The 14013-nt window shown below is 37.8% G+C and overlaps 1 protein-coding gene and 1 long non-coding RNA gene across 5 annotated transcripts in view; one reads left to right on the top strand and one right to left on the bottom strand.

Annotated features, from left to right (window-relative positions):
- LOC136238664 (uncharacterized) overlaps positions 1-14013 on the bottom strand; it is a 32547-nt gene that overhangs the window by 4903 nt on the left and 13631 nt on the right. For 2 of the 3 annotated variants that reach the window (XM_066029236.1, XM_066029235.1), the window contains exons 14-17: positions 11337-11606; positions 5519-5674; positions 3517-3798; positions 2854-2910 (exon numbers count right to left, since the gene is read on the bottom strand). In XM_066029236.1, coding sequence (XP_065885308.1) covers positions 2854-2910; positions 3517-3798; positions 5519-5674; positions 11337-11606 — 765 coding nt within the window. The remainder of the gene's footprint in view (positions 1-2853; positions 2911-3516; positions 3799-5518; positions 5675-11336; positions 11607-14013) is intronic. The other variant, XM_066029237.1, reaches the window with a different exon arrangement.
- LOC136238676 (uncharacterized) lies at positions 7071-10140 on the top strand. 2 transcript variants are annotated; one of them, XR_010693150.1, is made up of 3 exons: positions 7071-7956; positions 9262-9605; positions 9848-10140. It is a non-coding gene; the product is annotated as an uncharacterized lncRNA (long non-coding RNA). The 2 variants fall into 2 exon arrangements; XR_010693148.1 differs by having other exon boundaries at positions 9262-9333.

Here is a 14013-nt window from a genome sequence, read left to right on the forward strand (position 1 = left end):
CTTATGAAGTTCTCTAGACAAAGCCTCAAGGATGATCTTCATTTCTATACAGGTACAGAAGATGTGCACACATAATTTCTTCAATGATGTGTGCATCAACAAAGATGTCATAGTTTATGTAATGTAGGTTGGCCATGTGCACTGGAATTTCTGCACATCCATGCAGTACACTCATGCAGATGGATTATCAAGATGCATGCGTACACAGTCCTCATGCAGGTGGTGTATCAAGATGTGTCCCATTGCCATCCACAAAAGAGATCAGTTTTGAGCGGCAGACAAATGCCACAATTGGGGTGTACTCTACTTCATTTGGATGATGTTGCATGAACTAACATAAAGTATCTGAGTGTGGTATGAGGATCAGTTTACCAATAGTTGGTGCATCACCACAATGACTAATTCAACTTGTGTTTGTCACATAGCTACTGTGGTTTATATTTAGTTAGATTGTGTTGATAGAGTAACTGAATTGGAGTTCCATTTCTACATCCTAGTCATAATGTTGTTGTCATGACAAAGTGTGTATGCAGTACAGTATTGGGTATGGGTATTCAAGTTAATCAGATGTACTGAGCAAGAAGGTCAACATCAGCATGTGTATTTGGATAGAGAAGAGTTGTTTATTAGTTGATTTCAGAATTAAGATATCAGCATAGCCCAGGTGAATCCTTCATACAAAGAGTGGTTGCCCAATTAGAGGTCGTGTGTGTTCTATTAGGGTACACTGTAAAAATGATTTTGTCATTTTAATTGTTACATCGCCATGTATGTTCTATATAGGGTAATAGAGCTTCTGGAAGTTTCAGCTGTCTCTGTAGAGTTAATGAAGGAGTGAAAATGTGTCTCCCTACACATTGAAGACTGCAATAGAAACTTCATGATCTTGTCTACAATTCGTTGCCTGGTAAGGTAGATGCAAGTTCTATTAGAGTAGTTGAAACATAATCTTCCATTTAGTTCCTTGCTCACGACAATAAAGTCATCCTGCAGGGTGCAGAGTGTGTCTTTTAGGCGAGTCTTCCTTGTGTAGTCTGTTAGGCAGCCTGATTGGAGTGATTATTGTTCTTTAACTTGCCACACCCCTACGAAACTCTCCTTTTTTGACTGTTTCCTTCTCCTTGCAGCAGTGTTGTTGGTAATCCTCTGTTTTTGTGTTGCAGTAGCTATACTTCATCTATAGTGCACAGCAGTGTAGGTCTCAGGACGCCTATCCTTGTAGTGGACAGTGCAGCAGGGTGCAGAGTGTGTATTGCTGGCGAGCCTTACTTCTGTAGTCTCTGTCAAGTAGCCTGATAGGAATGATCATTGCTCATAGACCCACTACGGAACTGTCCTTTTATGCTGGTGGGTGTGTTTGCCAGATGATATTATTATTATTACTATTATCAATTTTATCTAAAGAAAGGGTACACAAAAGGCTTATAGCCTGTACAAGGTGGTCCCCAAAACACATACACAGTACAAAAAGCAATACAGAAACATTGACTAAAAAAATTGACTATCTACAAGCAAACAAAAACAACAAACGAGCAAACAAAAACAACTATACAAAAAGTAATAGTGTACACACCAGATCACATGATCAAATGCGCTGATGTGATTGGTTAAATCATGAAAAAGTGATTGATTCTATCTTATTGTAAGCTTTTAAATATTAAATTTTAACCATAACATCATCTGATTTCTATTAGCAACGCGTGCATACCAGGACGTATCGTAAACTTATAATGGCCATTGACAGTGATAAGTATCTCAAAACCAAGGCTAGCACATAATGATAGACAAGAAAACCACCTTATGACACATTGATTTGGATGGGTAGTTGGTCTAGCGAGTTTGAAGCTAATCGGGGGAAAAACCTGAGAGGAGTTTGTATTTGAAATTTTTATGGCCTTGATTTTTACATTTCTCATTCTGTCGTCCGCAGGGGGGAGAAACGTCTAGTGTAGGCTGGGATGGGGAAGGCTGGTAACATGATAAGGGTCTCCAGAAAGTTGTGAACTAAATTTGTGTCTTCCTCAAGTAGTTATGGTGGTTTAAAGGGTATTCCCGTAGTTTAACGAATCGCAACCAATCCGGGATCAAAAGATGTGTCTCAAATTCTAGATTTGAATGGTACCAATCCGATTGGAATCCGATCAAGAATGATGGAACAGTGTTCAAGAATTAATATATAGATGAATTAGGGTTGTAGTGACAAAACAAGTGGTATCAGTAAGCTTCCTTATAGAATTGTTACGCCACATTATCCATCACGTGATCTTCATAGCTACTGCTGTGGCATCATAAGCAACAACTTTGATATCTCGTTGTCATTGTAATCCACTCAAGCCATGTCTTTGAACTACCTTATACACCTGTTCTTCACACTGCTGTGATTCCATAGTTATTGGCAACAACTCATCAAATTCTTTTTTGACATAGTTATTTCCACTAGCTATCCATTGTGATAGAAGTCTAAATTTAGGAAGCAGTGATAATTAAGGTACAAGCTTCTATTTATTAAGCTCTTTAACAATGACTGTTCAGTTTTCAGAATCAGTGATGATTTTGAATATAGTTCCAATCCCATCATGACTATGTGTATACCCATGTAATATACCTCCATTATCAAGTTGGTTAGAGACAGCAACCTTGTGTTTTGTTGGTTTGAGACGACAGACTTGTGTTTTAATTAAAACTTTTGCTATAGTTTTAAGTCCACAATGATCAAAAGACTTGTGCTAGATCTCTAATCTACGTACTGAAGTGATTTCTAAATGCTTTCTACTATATACTTATAGTAGACACATCAAATTGTTTTGCGTAACATTATGGTCATCAACACAAAATATTTAGTACTTTTCTTACTTTCACTATCTCTATGTGTATCAAGATTCAATTCAACTCCCAAAGTTTTGCAATAATCTATAAAAATACCACAAACACATTTATTAGGCACATCATAAAGTATTTAAGGGATCTTGTATAGCAACCAAAGTAAAATATTCTATTATCAAAGAGCTATCTATATTATTGTCTGAAAAGCTCTGAATAGGAATCAGTACAATGGCTGGGCTTAACTGGTATCAATACGCTAGATTAGTAAGGCAATATGTACATATGGCTAACGAAGACTATTATATTGCCAACAATGAATGTTCACACTCTGAATGGGAAGCAGTACAATGGCTGGGCTGAATTGGCATCAATACGTTGTACACTGGTTCACATCAACTTATTGCTAATGTGTTTTATAGTAGATCACTAAACTAGTAATACCATTTATTGCACACAGTTTAGTATCACCATTAGCCTGGCAATGTTTGAATCCAGGTCATGAGTTTAAATAACTTTAGCATTCTTCTGTGTTACAAGTGGATCAGATACAAACCTCATGGGCATGTTATAACTATTATTATGACCCTTGTCCTTGGTCATCAGAAATCTTCCATCGATAAACTTACAATGACTGACTTGGGTTGTGTACAAGTAAATATACCTCATAGTCATTTATATTGCATACTTACTTACCTAACAGCTTCTCTCCAAGTGCATCATATATCCCTTGACTCTGAAATATAGCTACCAATTTGCAAAACATTTCTTCTCCATTGATTGCAATACATTTTCTTATATCACTTAGCATAATTTCCATTTTCTTATTATTGAGAAGGGATTCTCCACCTGCTAGTGGATCACCATTTGGAAAGAATCCATATGAAATGAATTTGCTTTTAACATGATCGGGATCTATCATCATCATACAAGGGAGGTAGTGATCAAAAGTATCCAACAGTGGGGTTTTGGACTGCTCTGAAAAAAAAAGTGAGAAGAAAAGGACTGAAGACAATCAGCAAAAATTTATAATGCTGCGTTATCACAAGTAGAAAGTATATTATGTGATATGAATATGTGTATACCTCAAACTCCACAGATACTGGAAAACTGTTGCCACACTGTTTGGCCTGTTTATGTACTCATGTTTCAGGACCCCAATAATAGCACGGGTGACAATTCTTTGCCCTAAAATATTTACACCCTGGCTTGCTTTGTTAGAACAGCTTGTACGTACTTGGCCAGATAGCCAGATGTTTTTGGGTTAGTCATAGTGGATAGAGAACCTCTTACTGGCCACAAACTAAACCTGGCACCTTCACTCACCTTTCCCTCAATTTCTTGCTCCTACCTACTCACTGTCCTGTACCACCTATAATGGTAATGTTAAACGGAAAAAGTGTAGAAAGCTAAGCTGATATAATTGCACTCAACTAATGCAATAGATCAGGGGCATAACCAGTATTCTCTAGAGAAGGGTTTGGATTTTAAGTGGAGTGTCTGGAATGCTTCTCCTAGAGCCAATTTATATGAAAACAATGCATACATAAAATGCACCCTTAGGCAGTAACATAAAAAATAGCTGCGTTCATCTAACTAGCAGCGAAACCTGCACACTGCTGCAGCTGTTTATGCAGCTGATAGCCACTATAAAGTGCATTATTAATAGAACTAGCTAATCTTCACTTTCAGATAGCATACTGATAGCCAACTTTTATTTCCAGCACATCAGCCTCCTCCAAACCTGGCATAACATGAACTCAAATTTATTGCAAAAGTTGCCTTGTTTAGTTAATGTCGTGCAGTTAATTCACTTTCATTTCCACTAGACATCACATGCACGATTGATCACGTGAGAATTCCACAGAAGCTACACTTGATTTCATTGTTGATGATTCAATATAAATGTGATGTATCTTCAAATGTAGTACAGAGCCATGCATGCCAACCAGAGAGCTTCAAGGCTGTAAATTTGACATGATGTTTGATCTGCCACTAAAATAGGGTTTCACTATAGTGGGTCACCCAAACCATCTAAACCTCCCTTGCCCATGGTGAAAATTTGGTGGGAACAGCTTAAGCTACTGGCAAGTTGTGATCAATAGAATACTTCAAATCACTTAAATTCATGTTGTACAATCTACATAACTTTTGTTTACATTTAACCTTTAAAGTTTTAGAAGCACAATTGTCTAACCATACTGTAGAATCAGGTTGTTAAGCACATGTGTCTATTAAGCACATATTATTTGTTAAGTGCATACACATTTCTTGTGATTAACCATGGATGATAAGCACACGTGGTCGAATGCAAGGCTCAAGCTACACACGGGAAGAAATGCTGTAATTAGTGGAAAATGAGCGCTTATGACTCCATTGAGGTCTCCCTTCACTGTGTATACAGCAACACAGCCTTATGGATTGCAATATTCATGTTCACTATGAAGGATTTCACCCAGAAATAGAGTCAAATGTCCTAGCTTACACACTGGTGTGGTGGCTGGCATGAACTACTAACTGCTCTATTACAGTGTAGTAAGTCCGTGTTAACACACCATAATTATTTATTAGGCGGATACGCCTAACAAATAGTACAATTTTTTCCAAACGTTTTCTCTGAAAATTAAAAGCACATGCACTTAATAACCCGATTTTATGGTATGTGTTAACTACAACAAATGCATGTTACTACCATTACTTGCAGGATGAGGTTCCTGTGTTACACCAGTGGAATAAGTTGATATAGGGTCCTTAGTTTTCTGACTGTGTTGAGTAGAGAGAGTATTCTCATGAGACGGGTGACCAGTACTAATTGTAGTAGTAACAACTAGCTGGTCTCCGTCTGATAGAAAATCTATTAAAACAAGTACATAAAAGTTCACGCTTGTCACAATAGCACATATTGTATGATTGTACATCTATAGTACCACCATTCTTCGTATATTGCCATTAATGACTGCAATTCTGCCTGTGGAAAGTGCCAACACTGTGAAACTACATAATTACAGTCCCAATTTGTGAACACTTATCTTGAAACCATAAGCATTATATAAAGAGTTCTTGTTAACCGACAGTGCAGCCTCAGGATAAGTGATATGATGGGGGTAAGCTTGCCAGGCTGAAGTGACTCCTTGATGAGGCTCCAAGAGTGTTCATGGCTTTCTCATCGGAGGCTGACCAGCCTCTATACTTGTTGCAACTGCAGCTACCACCTTACCTTAAGGCTACAGTTGCAGTTTCCCAAGCCCATTGTTAGCTAACAGGCATATCGGTACACCTGCACTTCTTTAAGAGTGAAATGTTTATGGTTTCAAGAGAGTAGCTCTCAGTGTTGATGAGTTATCTAGTTTATATTATTGTTAATTTATGTCAGCTACAGTCCATCAAATTTACAAGCTTTCAATAGTCCCTGGTGGGTTATATAATTCTTGACTTCTCTATTAGAGTGTTTTGATCACTTTGGTGGAAGGACCCAGCAATGCTACAAAATCATTACGGTTTAAAAACCCAACCCATTTATGCAAAGTTAATTATATGTTTCTGGTCCTACCATTCTCCAAAATTGACCAAGTGACCAGGCTTTTTTTTATGTGGCACACTACGTCATAGCAGTACATGGAATTATATAGGAAAATGTATAAAGTTGGTGAAGAAAAAAGTATCCCATCCAAAAACAGCTTATAGCTGTAAAAAAAGTACGCGTCCAAGTAAAACAGAGTTAACTGCGACAAAAAGTAATGATATCATAATGCGGCCATATGCGAGGTGTGCAAGTTGTAAAATTAATATTAGCTAATCAGATAATACAATGTTATTGTTAGAGTGTTAATGAGAACTATGTGATGCTGCTAGTTTTTAAGTGTGTGAGCATCTTCATAAATGCCACATAAATTTAATTCTCAATAAAGCAATGTGTATAGATTCTCTGATAGTAATAAATAGTTTGAGTTTGGCCACCTTTCCTTTGTTCGTAGCATTGCTGTATACAGGAAAGGCGGCCAAACTCAAACTATTTATTACTATCAGAGAATCTATACACATTGCTTTATTGAGAATTAAATTTATGTGGCATTTATGAAGATGCTCACACACTTAAAAACTAGCAGCATCACATAGTTCTCATTAACACTCTAACAATAACATTGTATTATCTGATTAGCTAATATTAATTTTACAACTTGCACACCTCGCATATGGCCGCATTATATCATTACTTTTTGTCGCAGTTAACTCTGCTTTACTTGGACGCGCACTTTTTTTACAGCTATAAGCTGTTTTTGGATGGGATTTCAATACTTTTTGTTAGAATAAGCAATGCACTGTTGATAACAGTAGGTGAGTTTCCATGGTTTTGACAGAAACCCCAGATTACAGTGACAGAATATTAAAATATAACTGTAATTTTAGTGGCCAGGGCCGCCCACATTGGGGGTAACTGGGGTATTTTGCCCCCTACCACAGCCCGAAAGGGGCCACTTGAATACCTGTTTAAAGAAAGATCGATATACTCTAATAGAGCAGTCAGGATCTAGACCCTTCCTTGCCCCTGGGCCCCTCTTTAACTCTTTTCCCTGGGCCCTCTAATTTCTCTGGACGGCCCTGTTAGTGGCATGCAACTGCAGTCAACTAACACCCATTTTAACTAGTAAACCCTTAACAACACTTTGCCTTTCATCTTGTACTGCATTGAAACGATCAAGATACTCTATTAGAGCAGTCACAAAACAGCTGTAACACAACAATCAATATTTAGCATAGTTACAACTTCTGCTTAGCATTGGATTGTATAGTTTAAATTACTAGCTACTTACACACTTTACAATATAAAAATATGGCACTTGTAGAAATGTGACTGTTCTATTAGAGTATCTCGATCTACTTCAAGCATTGACTAATTCAAGTGAAGAAGCTACGCCCCTGCCAAGAGATCTTGTGAAATGAAATGAAAATAGTAAAGAAAAGGCAAGTATGTACAGAGACAATAGAGGGGCGCGTAATTATGTCCTGTTGTAAATAAACGCCTTTAAAATTTATATTACTACTAAATAAACGCACCAGAATAGGCTTGTGTGGCTGTTGTCTCCAAGGTTGTCTCATTACTTGTCTTTTCGTGTTGAAGGGATTTAGTCGCAATTGGTGAGATTTAACTATACATGTATTTGTGTTGTAAAACTTAATTGTAAAAAGGCGATTAGCATATATCATGATAAACGTGTATTTGTCACAGTAGAGTCTCTCACGAAGTCACGATTATTACGAGACATTGGACCAGGGTAAACAATTTACTGCTATATTTAGAGGTTGTAGCGTTTGTATATCTTAGTATCTTAATAAATAATCCCCCATGATCACTAATCACTAATAGTACAGTGAAAACTGGTCATTATTCAGGCCGTAGGGACAAAATTTTCTGACCTTGCCTTTTAAAGAGGTGGCTGCATTATGCGGCCTTAAAAAAAGGTAAGAAGCATGCTGTTCTAACTGGCTATAGAGATGGATTTAGTGTATGACAGCGTATGAGACAGTGAGTGCTGGCAGCAAGGGGGCAGCCAATCTGTTAGAGCACCAAAAGCACTGCTTCAGACATAGGCAGTTGACTGTCAGCCCCAAGTGTAAAAAGTTTCACTAATGGTCCTTATAAGCTCCTGATGAAGAAAGTGATGAAGTCATTATCCATAGGATATATTTTTCAGAGTATCCATTTCAGTTCTACAATATAGTAGCCAAGCATAAGATGAACATAACACAGCATTCCAGTAGTTTAGTGGTGACCACAACACTGCCTGAGTTAAACTGTGGTGAGATTTGAGACTACCAGAAGCCCTGGAATGTCTTCAACACATGAAATACCAAATATCTAATGCCTGGCTTTCATCCACAGTGGACCTGTCTTGGTGGCCACTTGTACAGAAGGGAAACAGCTGCCACACAGTCTTGCGAGCGAAACAGCTAGTTGCCACACCCCTAAATTATCAATTTGTAAAATCTTTAGCAAAATTGTGTGTGCGAGCAAGTGCGATGTGGCAGTGCTGTGTATATGGTTGCTGCCTAGCAGTGACACATCACGAGTATTGAAGTCACAATGCGTTACTGTATCATCCATCTAAATACAATCTCTGAATGTGTCATTTTGTGTAGAGAGCAATCTTCCACAAGAAGTGACCTGCAGGTTTCAGTGTATATTGTTAACCATTAATATTGTTCTCAATATTGTGAACTATATGTACAGTGAAACCTCACTTAGTGGCCACCTCTTTAATAAGACCACCTCATTATATTGGCCTCCTCTAGTAGGTCCCAAATATAGCTAAGCATTACTTATGACCTCATTAATAAGGCCACCTTGTTATTCAGGCCAAATTTTTTGGTCCCACAGCCTGCCATATTAATGAGGTTTCATTGTACTTATGTGAATTTTTATTTTTCGTAACTTTTCTTCAGGTTTACTGATGGGCACTATGAAGCATTGTTGACTGGTACGCGTATAATGTGGTGACTTGAAATGCTAAAACAGTACGTAGCATGTCTTGTATGTACATGTAATGTGTTGTAATGTGTCCACACATCCACACATCTTAGAAATAAATATAATTGTATTCTCTATAAATAGTCAGTTCCATTGTGCCACTGGGTCATAAGTTGGTTGAGTATGGATCATCCAGGGCACTTGAGTCACATTTTGTCCTGGCCAAGTGGATCTCATCCACTGACAGAATATACAGGATCAGATCACGTGTATAAATTACGGTGGAACTTGTTTATTGCCACCTTCACTCATTCAGCAGGTAACAGTGTATAAATTCTCAATTGGAATTGGCTTTTCAAGAGTGGTTGTCTTTCTATACTAGTGGCCATTAAGACAGGTTGTACTGATAGAGTGTACATACTAGAGATGCAACAATATCCTCCACTTAGTGTCGTTTGATAGTGATGCAATGGAGACTATGTATTATTGCATTTAAATACTATCCTATTATATTGCAACTCTAGCACGTATTTATAACAGGAATGTTTGGCAACTGTTTAGACATACTGGAGCCACACCCACTCATCTGGATTCTACAAATGGAGTCATACCAACTTGTTGTCATCATACTTACTCGTTACTCCCATTGTGTTTGGATGAATATACATGCCATCATGTGAGACTTGCTACCATGGCGGGCCACTGGAAAACATTTGCATAGCAGTTATATTACAGTCATTATTGTACAATTCTTACATTATTGTTGTGAAAAGTGTTGGTATTCATGTGTCTCCTCTGTATGTTGTAATTACATGTGTAATTTTGTGTGGGGTGCTATAAAATGCAATAATGCATAGTGACAATTGTATTAGGCGATTTTGCACACTTCCTTTTAAGCTAGCTACATGTGCTAATTACTCACAGCTTGTGTCAACAACTGGTAACCGCAGTTGTACTCTTGTGTCATTCTTTAAGCCGCGCCCTTAGAGGACAAATTATGTAGGGGCGACTAATTTCAAAAACGAAGGATGGTATGCAGCACCATAGATTATATCTATGGACTATAATCTATGGACTATAATCTATGGCAGTACACTTCTTGGTGGCTATATGTACTGATTAACTACATAGAGCGCCAGTTCATCAATACCCAGTGACCGCAGTTGTGCTCTGCGTCATTCTTTAAATTCCGAGTAAAATTCTTAGAGAGCAAATGACGTGGGGGCGACTAAATTCAAATTTCAAACTAGCCATTCTCGAAAACAAATGTTTCAATCTGAACGAAACTTTTAGAACAGTTTAAAGACACATTGCCCTACATGCCAAGCGAGTATTGCGGAAAACAACAATCTGGGATTTGTATTTGGCCTCTAGGTCGACTGAGGACGACTGAAACTTCGTTTGGTGCTGAAATCACGACTGTAGGGTAATCATGTATGGTGAAATTGATGATGTGAATCTTGAGGTGATTGAGTGAATACTGAAGCGATAACAGGGCGATCAATGTTCGGAATGCACAAAGGAACGCAAGGCATACACCTGCGGTTGCGTCTAACCGCATGCGATAAAAATAAATAAAAAAATGAAACTTCCCCTTTGATGTCGGCAACCTCGATCATGAAACAATCGGCATGGATTTGCTTCACTGCTTGTGTGATAGTTACTAGTGACACGATGAGTTCAACTCCAGAGTATCAGAGGGATAGCGTAAGTGACGGGTGGATTACAGGAAGGCCAAATTTGACAACGTTCGTTCTTGTAAAATCCTCACGTAGTGGTCGCGTCATTTATTGTCTGCGGCGCGCGTTTCTGCTTTACTGGCCGCGCGACTCACTACCGTGAGTCTTGATTTACAACAGATATAAAATATTATAAAAATTATTTTATGATCATTGTGCAATTCATTCAGCAAAAAAGTGAGTGACCAGGAAGGGAACTAGAAACATATAATTAACTTTTCATGGCCTTACCTTGATTATGCTCTTTTGCATATGACATGTGACATGTGTATGTATAATTATATCAACAATTAAATGTCATTTTCCCTCACCATGTCTTAATGACTCGGTTACATATTTCTTTGAAGGATCTTCAATTAACATCTCAACAAAATCGCACAATGACACCATATTATCCCTTTTATCCATATTAGCAAATACAACAATCAAGAAATCTATAATGGCTTCACACTTATTATCAGAAGAGATTATCAATTCCATTGCTTCATTAGGTATATTGATTTCTAGAAGTTTTGTCACTACATTTGAATGATCTGCTGGTAAAGCTTTGCACAAACTTGTGTAATGCTTCATGATGATACCTGTAATACAAGGATAACAAATTATGGACACATCATACAGGGTGCTCAGGTTTTTAATGGTTTATGCATATGAGTACTACATAGTCCACACTATACTTAAGTATGCATTTTCATTACAATACTACAGAGGAAAGACAAATTTTATCATGCAGTACAGTAAGTAGTACTGCATACAGTAGAAATCCCCTGGAAAAGTGACTCCAAAAACTACAGTATATTTTACATGATTAGGACATGTCGTCCGGCCAAGTAAAGCAGGTGTGGGTGTGTGATAGACAAGCATGTATTTTACAGAAGCCAAGAAGACACCATTTTCACATAACCATAGCTAGATAGTGCCTGAATGGAAATTAACCATTTTTGCTATGGAAACTCCTTCAGGGAGGGCACCTCTCATTCCAAAGTTAAGTCAATTTTTCCCAGCCATCACTGAGATATGTGCCTTTATAGTTCATCTTATTTTCTCCGTATTTTCTTAATCATTTTTTCCTTCTCTTGTTTCAGACACTTCAGAAAAGTCGTAACAACTTGCATGTGCTTTGGTTGATGTACTTCAGATTTGGAAGGAAGTAAGAGCATAATATTCCCATATATGATTCAGCTACATTAAGAGTCACTCAGTATAGACTTCAGCTACATTAAAAGTCTAACTGTAGAAAGTTCAGCTACATTACAGGTCACTTGTACAGAGTGTAGCTACGTCAAAAATCACCCAGTACAGGGTTCAGCTACATTACAAGTCACCCAGTAGCGGTTCAGCTACAAACAAATTACCTAGTAGAGAATTCAGCTATGGCCCTGTAGAGATTTCAGCTACAAATCAGACTTTAGCTACATAACAAGTTATCCTGTAGAGAATTCAGCTACTTCCCCACCCACCCATCGTAGTCTTCAGTAATCAAACCTGGCAACTCAGGATGGAGGGGTGCAGTAATACTGCTTGAAGAATAATTTTAATGTTGATTGGCATATATAGCCATCTCTCAGATGCAACAAATCAAACAGATATTAACAGTGGCACTTGCCCTTCTGTCTGAGAGATTTTGTACATCTCAGAGAAGTCCTGGGCTTGTCCAATTTTGTCCCCAAATTAGCCTGCAAGCTAAAAATATTGGAGTCTGTGGCTTGCCTGAGATGTGAACAGACACATAAAAAAACGCAATTGAATTATCTTCACTATTTGTCATTCCAGACCCAAAAGACAAGTAAACTAAAAGCCCCAAAGCCAGACATAGGCTGGCTTTGGGGTTACCATTTGCAATGACAAAAAGAAGTGATACCTATTTCACAGCCAAGCAGTACAAAAATGGGTGTAATGTTTCAAAAATGCCAGGGAGAATAAAAGTGAAATTAAAGGTGGCGGCCAAGAAATGGCTGTTACAAGTGATGATGTTAATGCCAATAATGTCTAATGATAGGTCATCATTGGCATTGCCATCATTGCAGCCTTTTCTTGGTCACCACCTTTGATTTCACAACTTTTTTCTGCTGGATTTTTTGGAAGGCTGCAACTCTTTTTCACAGCCTAGCTGTTTTGGAAATTATCTTACAGAAGAGCAGGGGCATCAGAGTAGAAGTGAAAGTGGTAAGGCTCAGTCCAAAGGCACCTAGTCTGGACATGCTCCCCAGGGAAATTAGCTATTTTGGAGACAGTCTTGGGCTGTAATACTGCATGTGTGTGTGTGTGTGCAAGGGGTTAGCTAATTGACATGTAAAAACTGGACAATGACCAAAAAACATCTTCATAATTCTGTTTAAATCTTAAACAATTTGTAGGAATGTTTCCAATGTGGTTACAAAGACAGAGAAACAAAGCCAAAGCTAAACAAAATGGTGATTATTTTTAGAGAAATCTATTATGAATGAAGTAGACATGAAACTGTTCTAGATGAAAAGCAAGTTCAATGCATGTTCACTATGTTTAGTTTTGGCTTCGTTAAGTTTGAAATGAAAGCTTTTTTATTTTACTGAGCCAAAAAGTTGCAAGGCTCTGGCCTCACTACTCTGATGCCCTTGCAGAAGAGTATTAGTCTATCTACATCAAGCCTAACATAGATAATTACAAAACAGTTACAGAAACACTGGTACAATTTTTTTATAAAATTTCAAAACAGTCTACTTTTCTTTCAGCCTGCTTGCCCTGACCACACTCAAAAGGCTTGAAGCTAAATAATACATCAGACAACTTGTGTTTTATGCAACAATAAAGCATTGCATGTTCCTTTTGGGGTTCCAAAAAAGTTTCCTCTCTATGCCATGCCTTTACCTTTCATCTCCAACTCTCTTTGTTGTCATCTTTGTGTGAATAAACCACATAAAGACGACAAGTTTTGTTGTTGCATCTTTCTTTAAAGGCACATATAATGATTTGTTATTACAAACAACATGTAGAGTGCAATGACTAAAC

The sequence above is a fragment of the Dysidea avara genome, chromosome 11, assembly GCF_963678975.1.
Source record: "Dysidea avara chromosome 11, odDysAvar1.4, whole genome shotgun sequence".
NCBI classification, from domain to species: Eukaryota; Metazoa; Porifera; class Demospongiae; order Dictyoceratida; family Dysideidae; genus Dysidea; species Dysidea avara.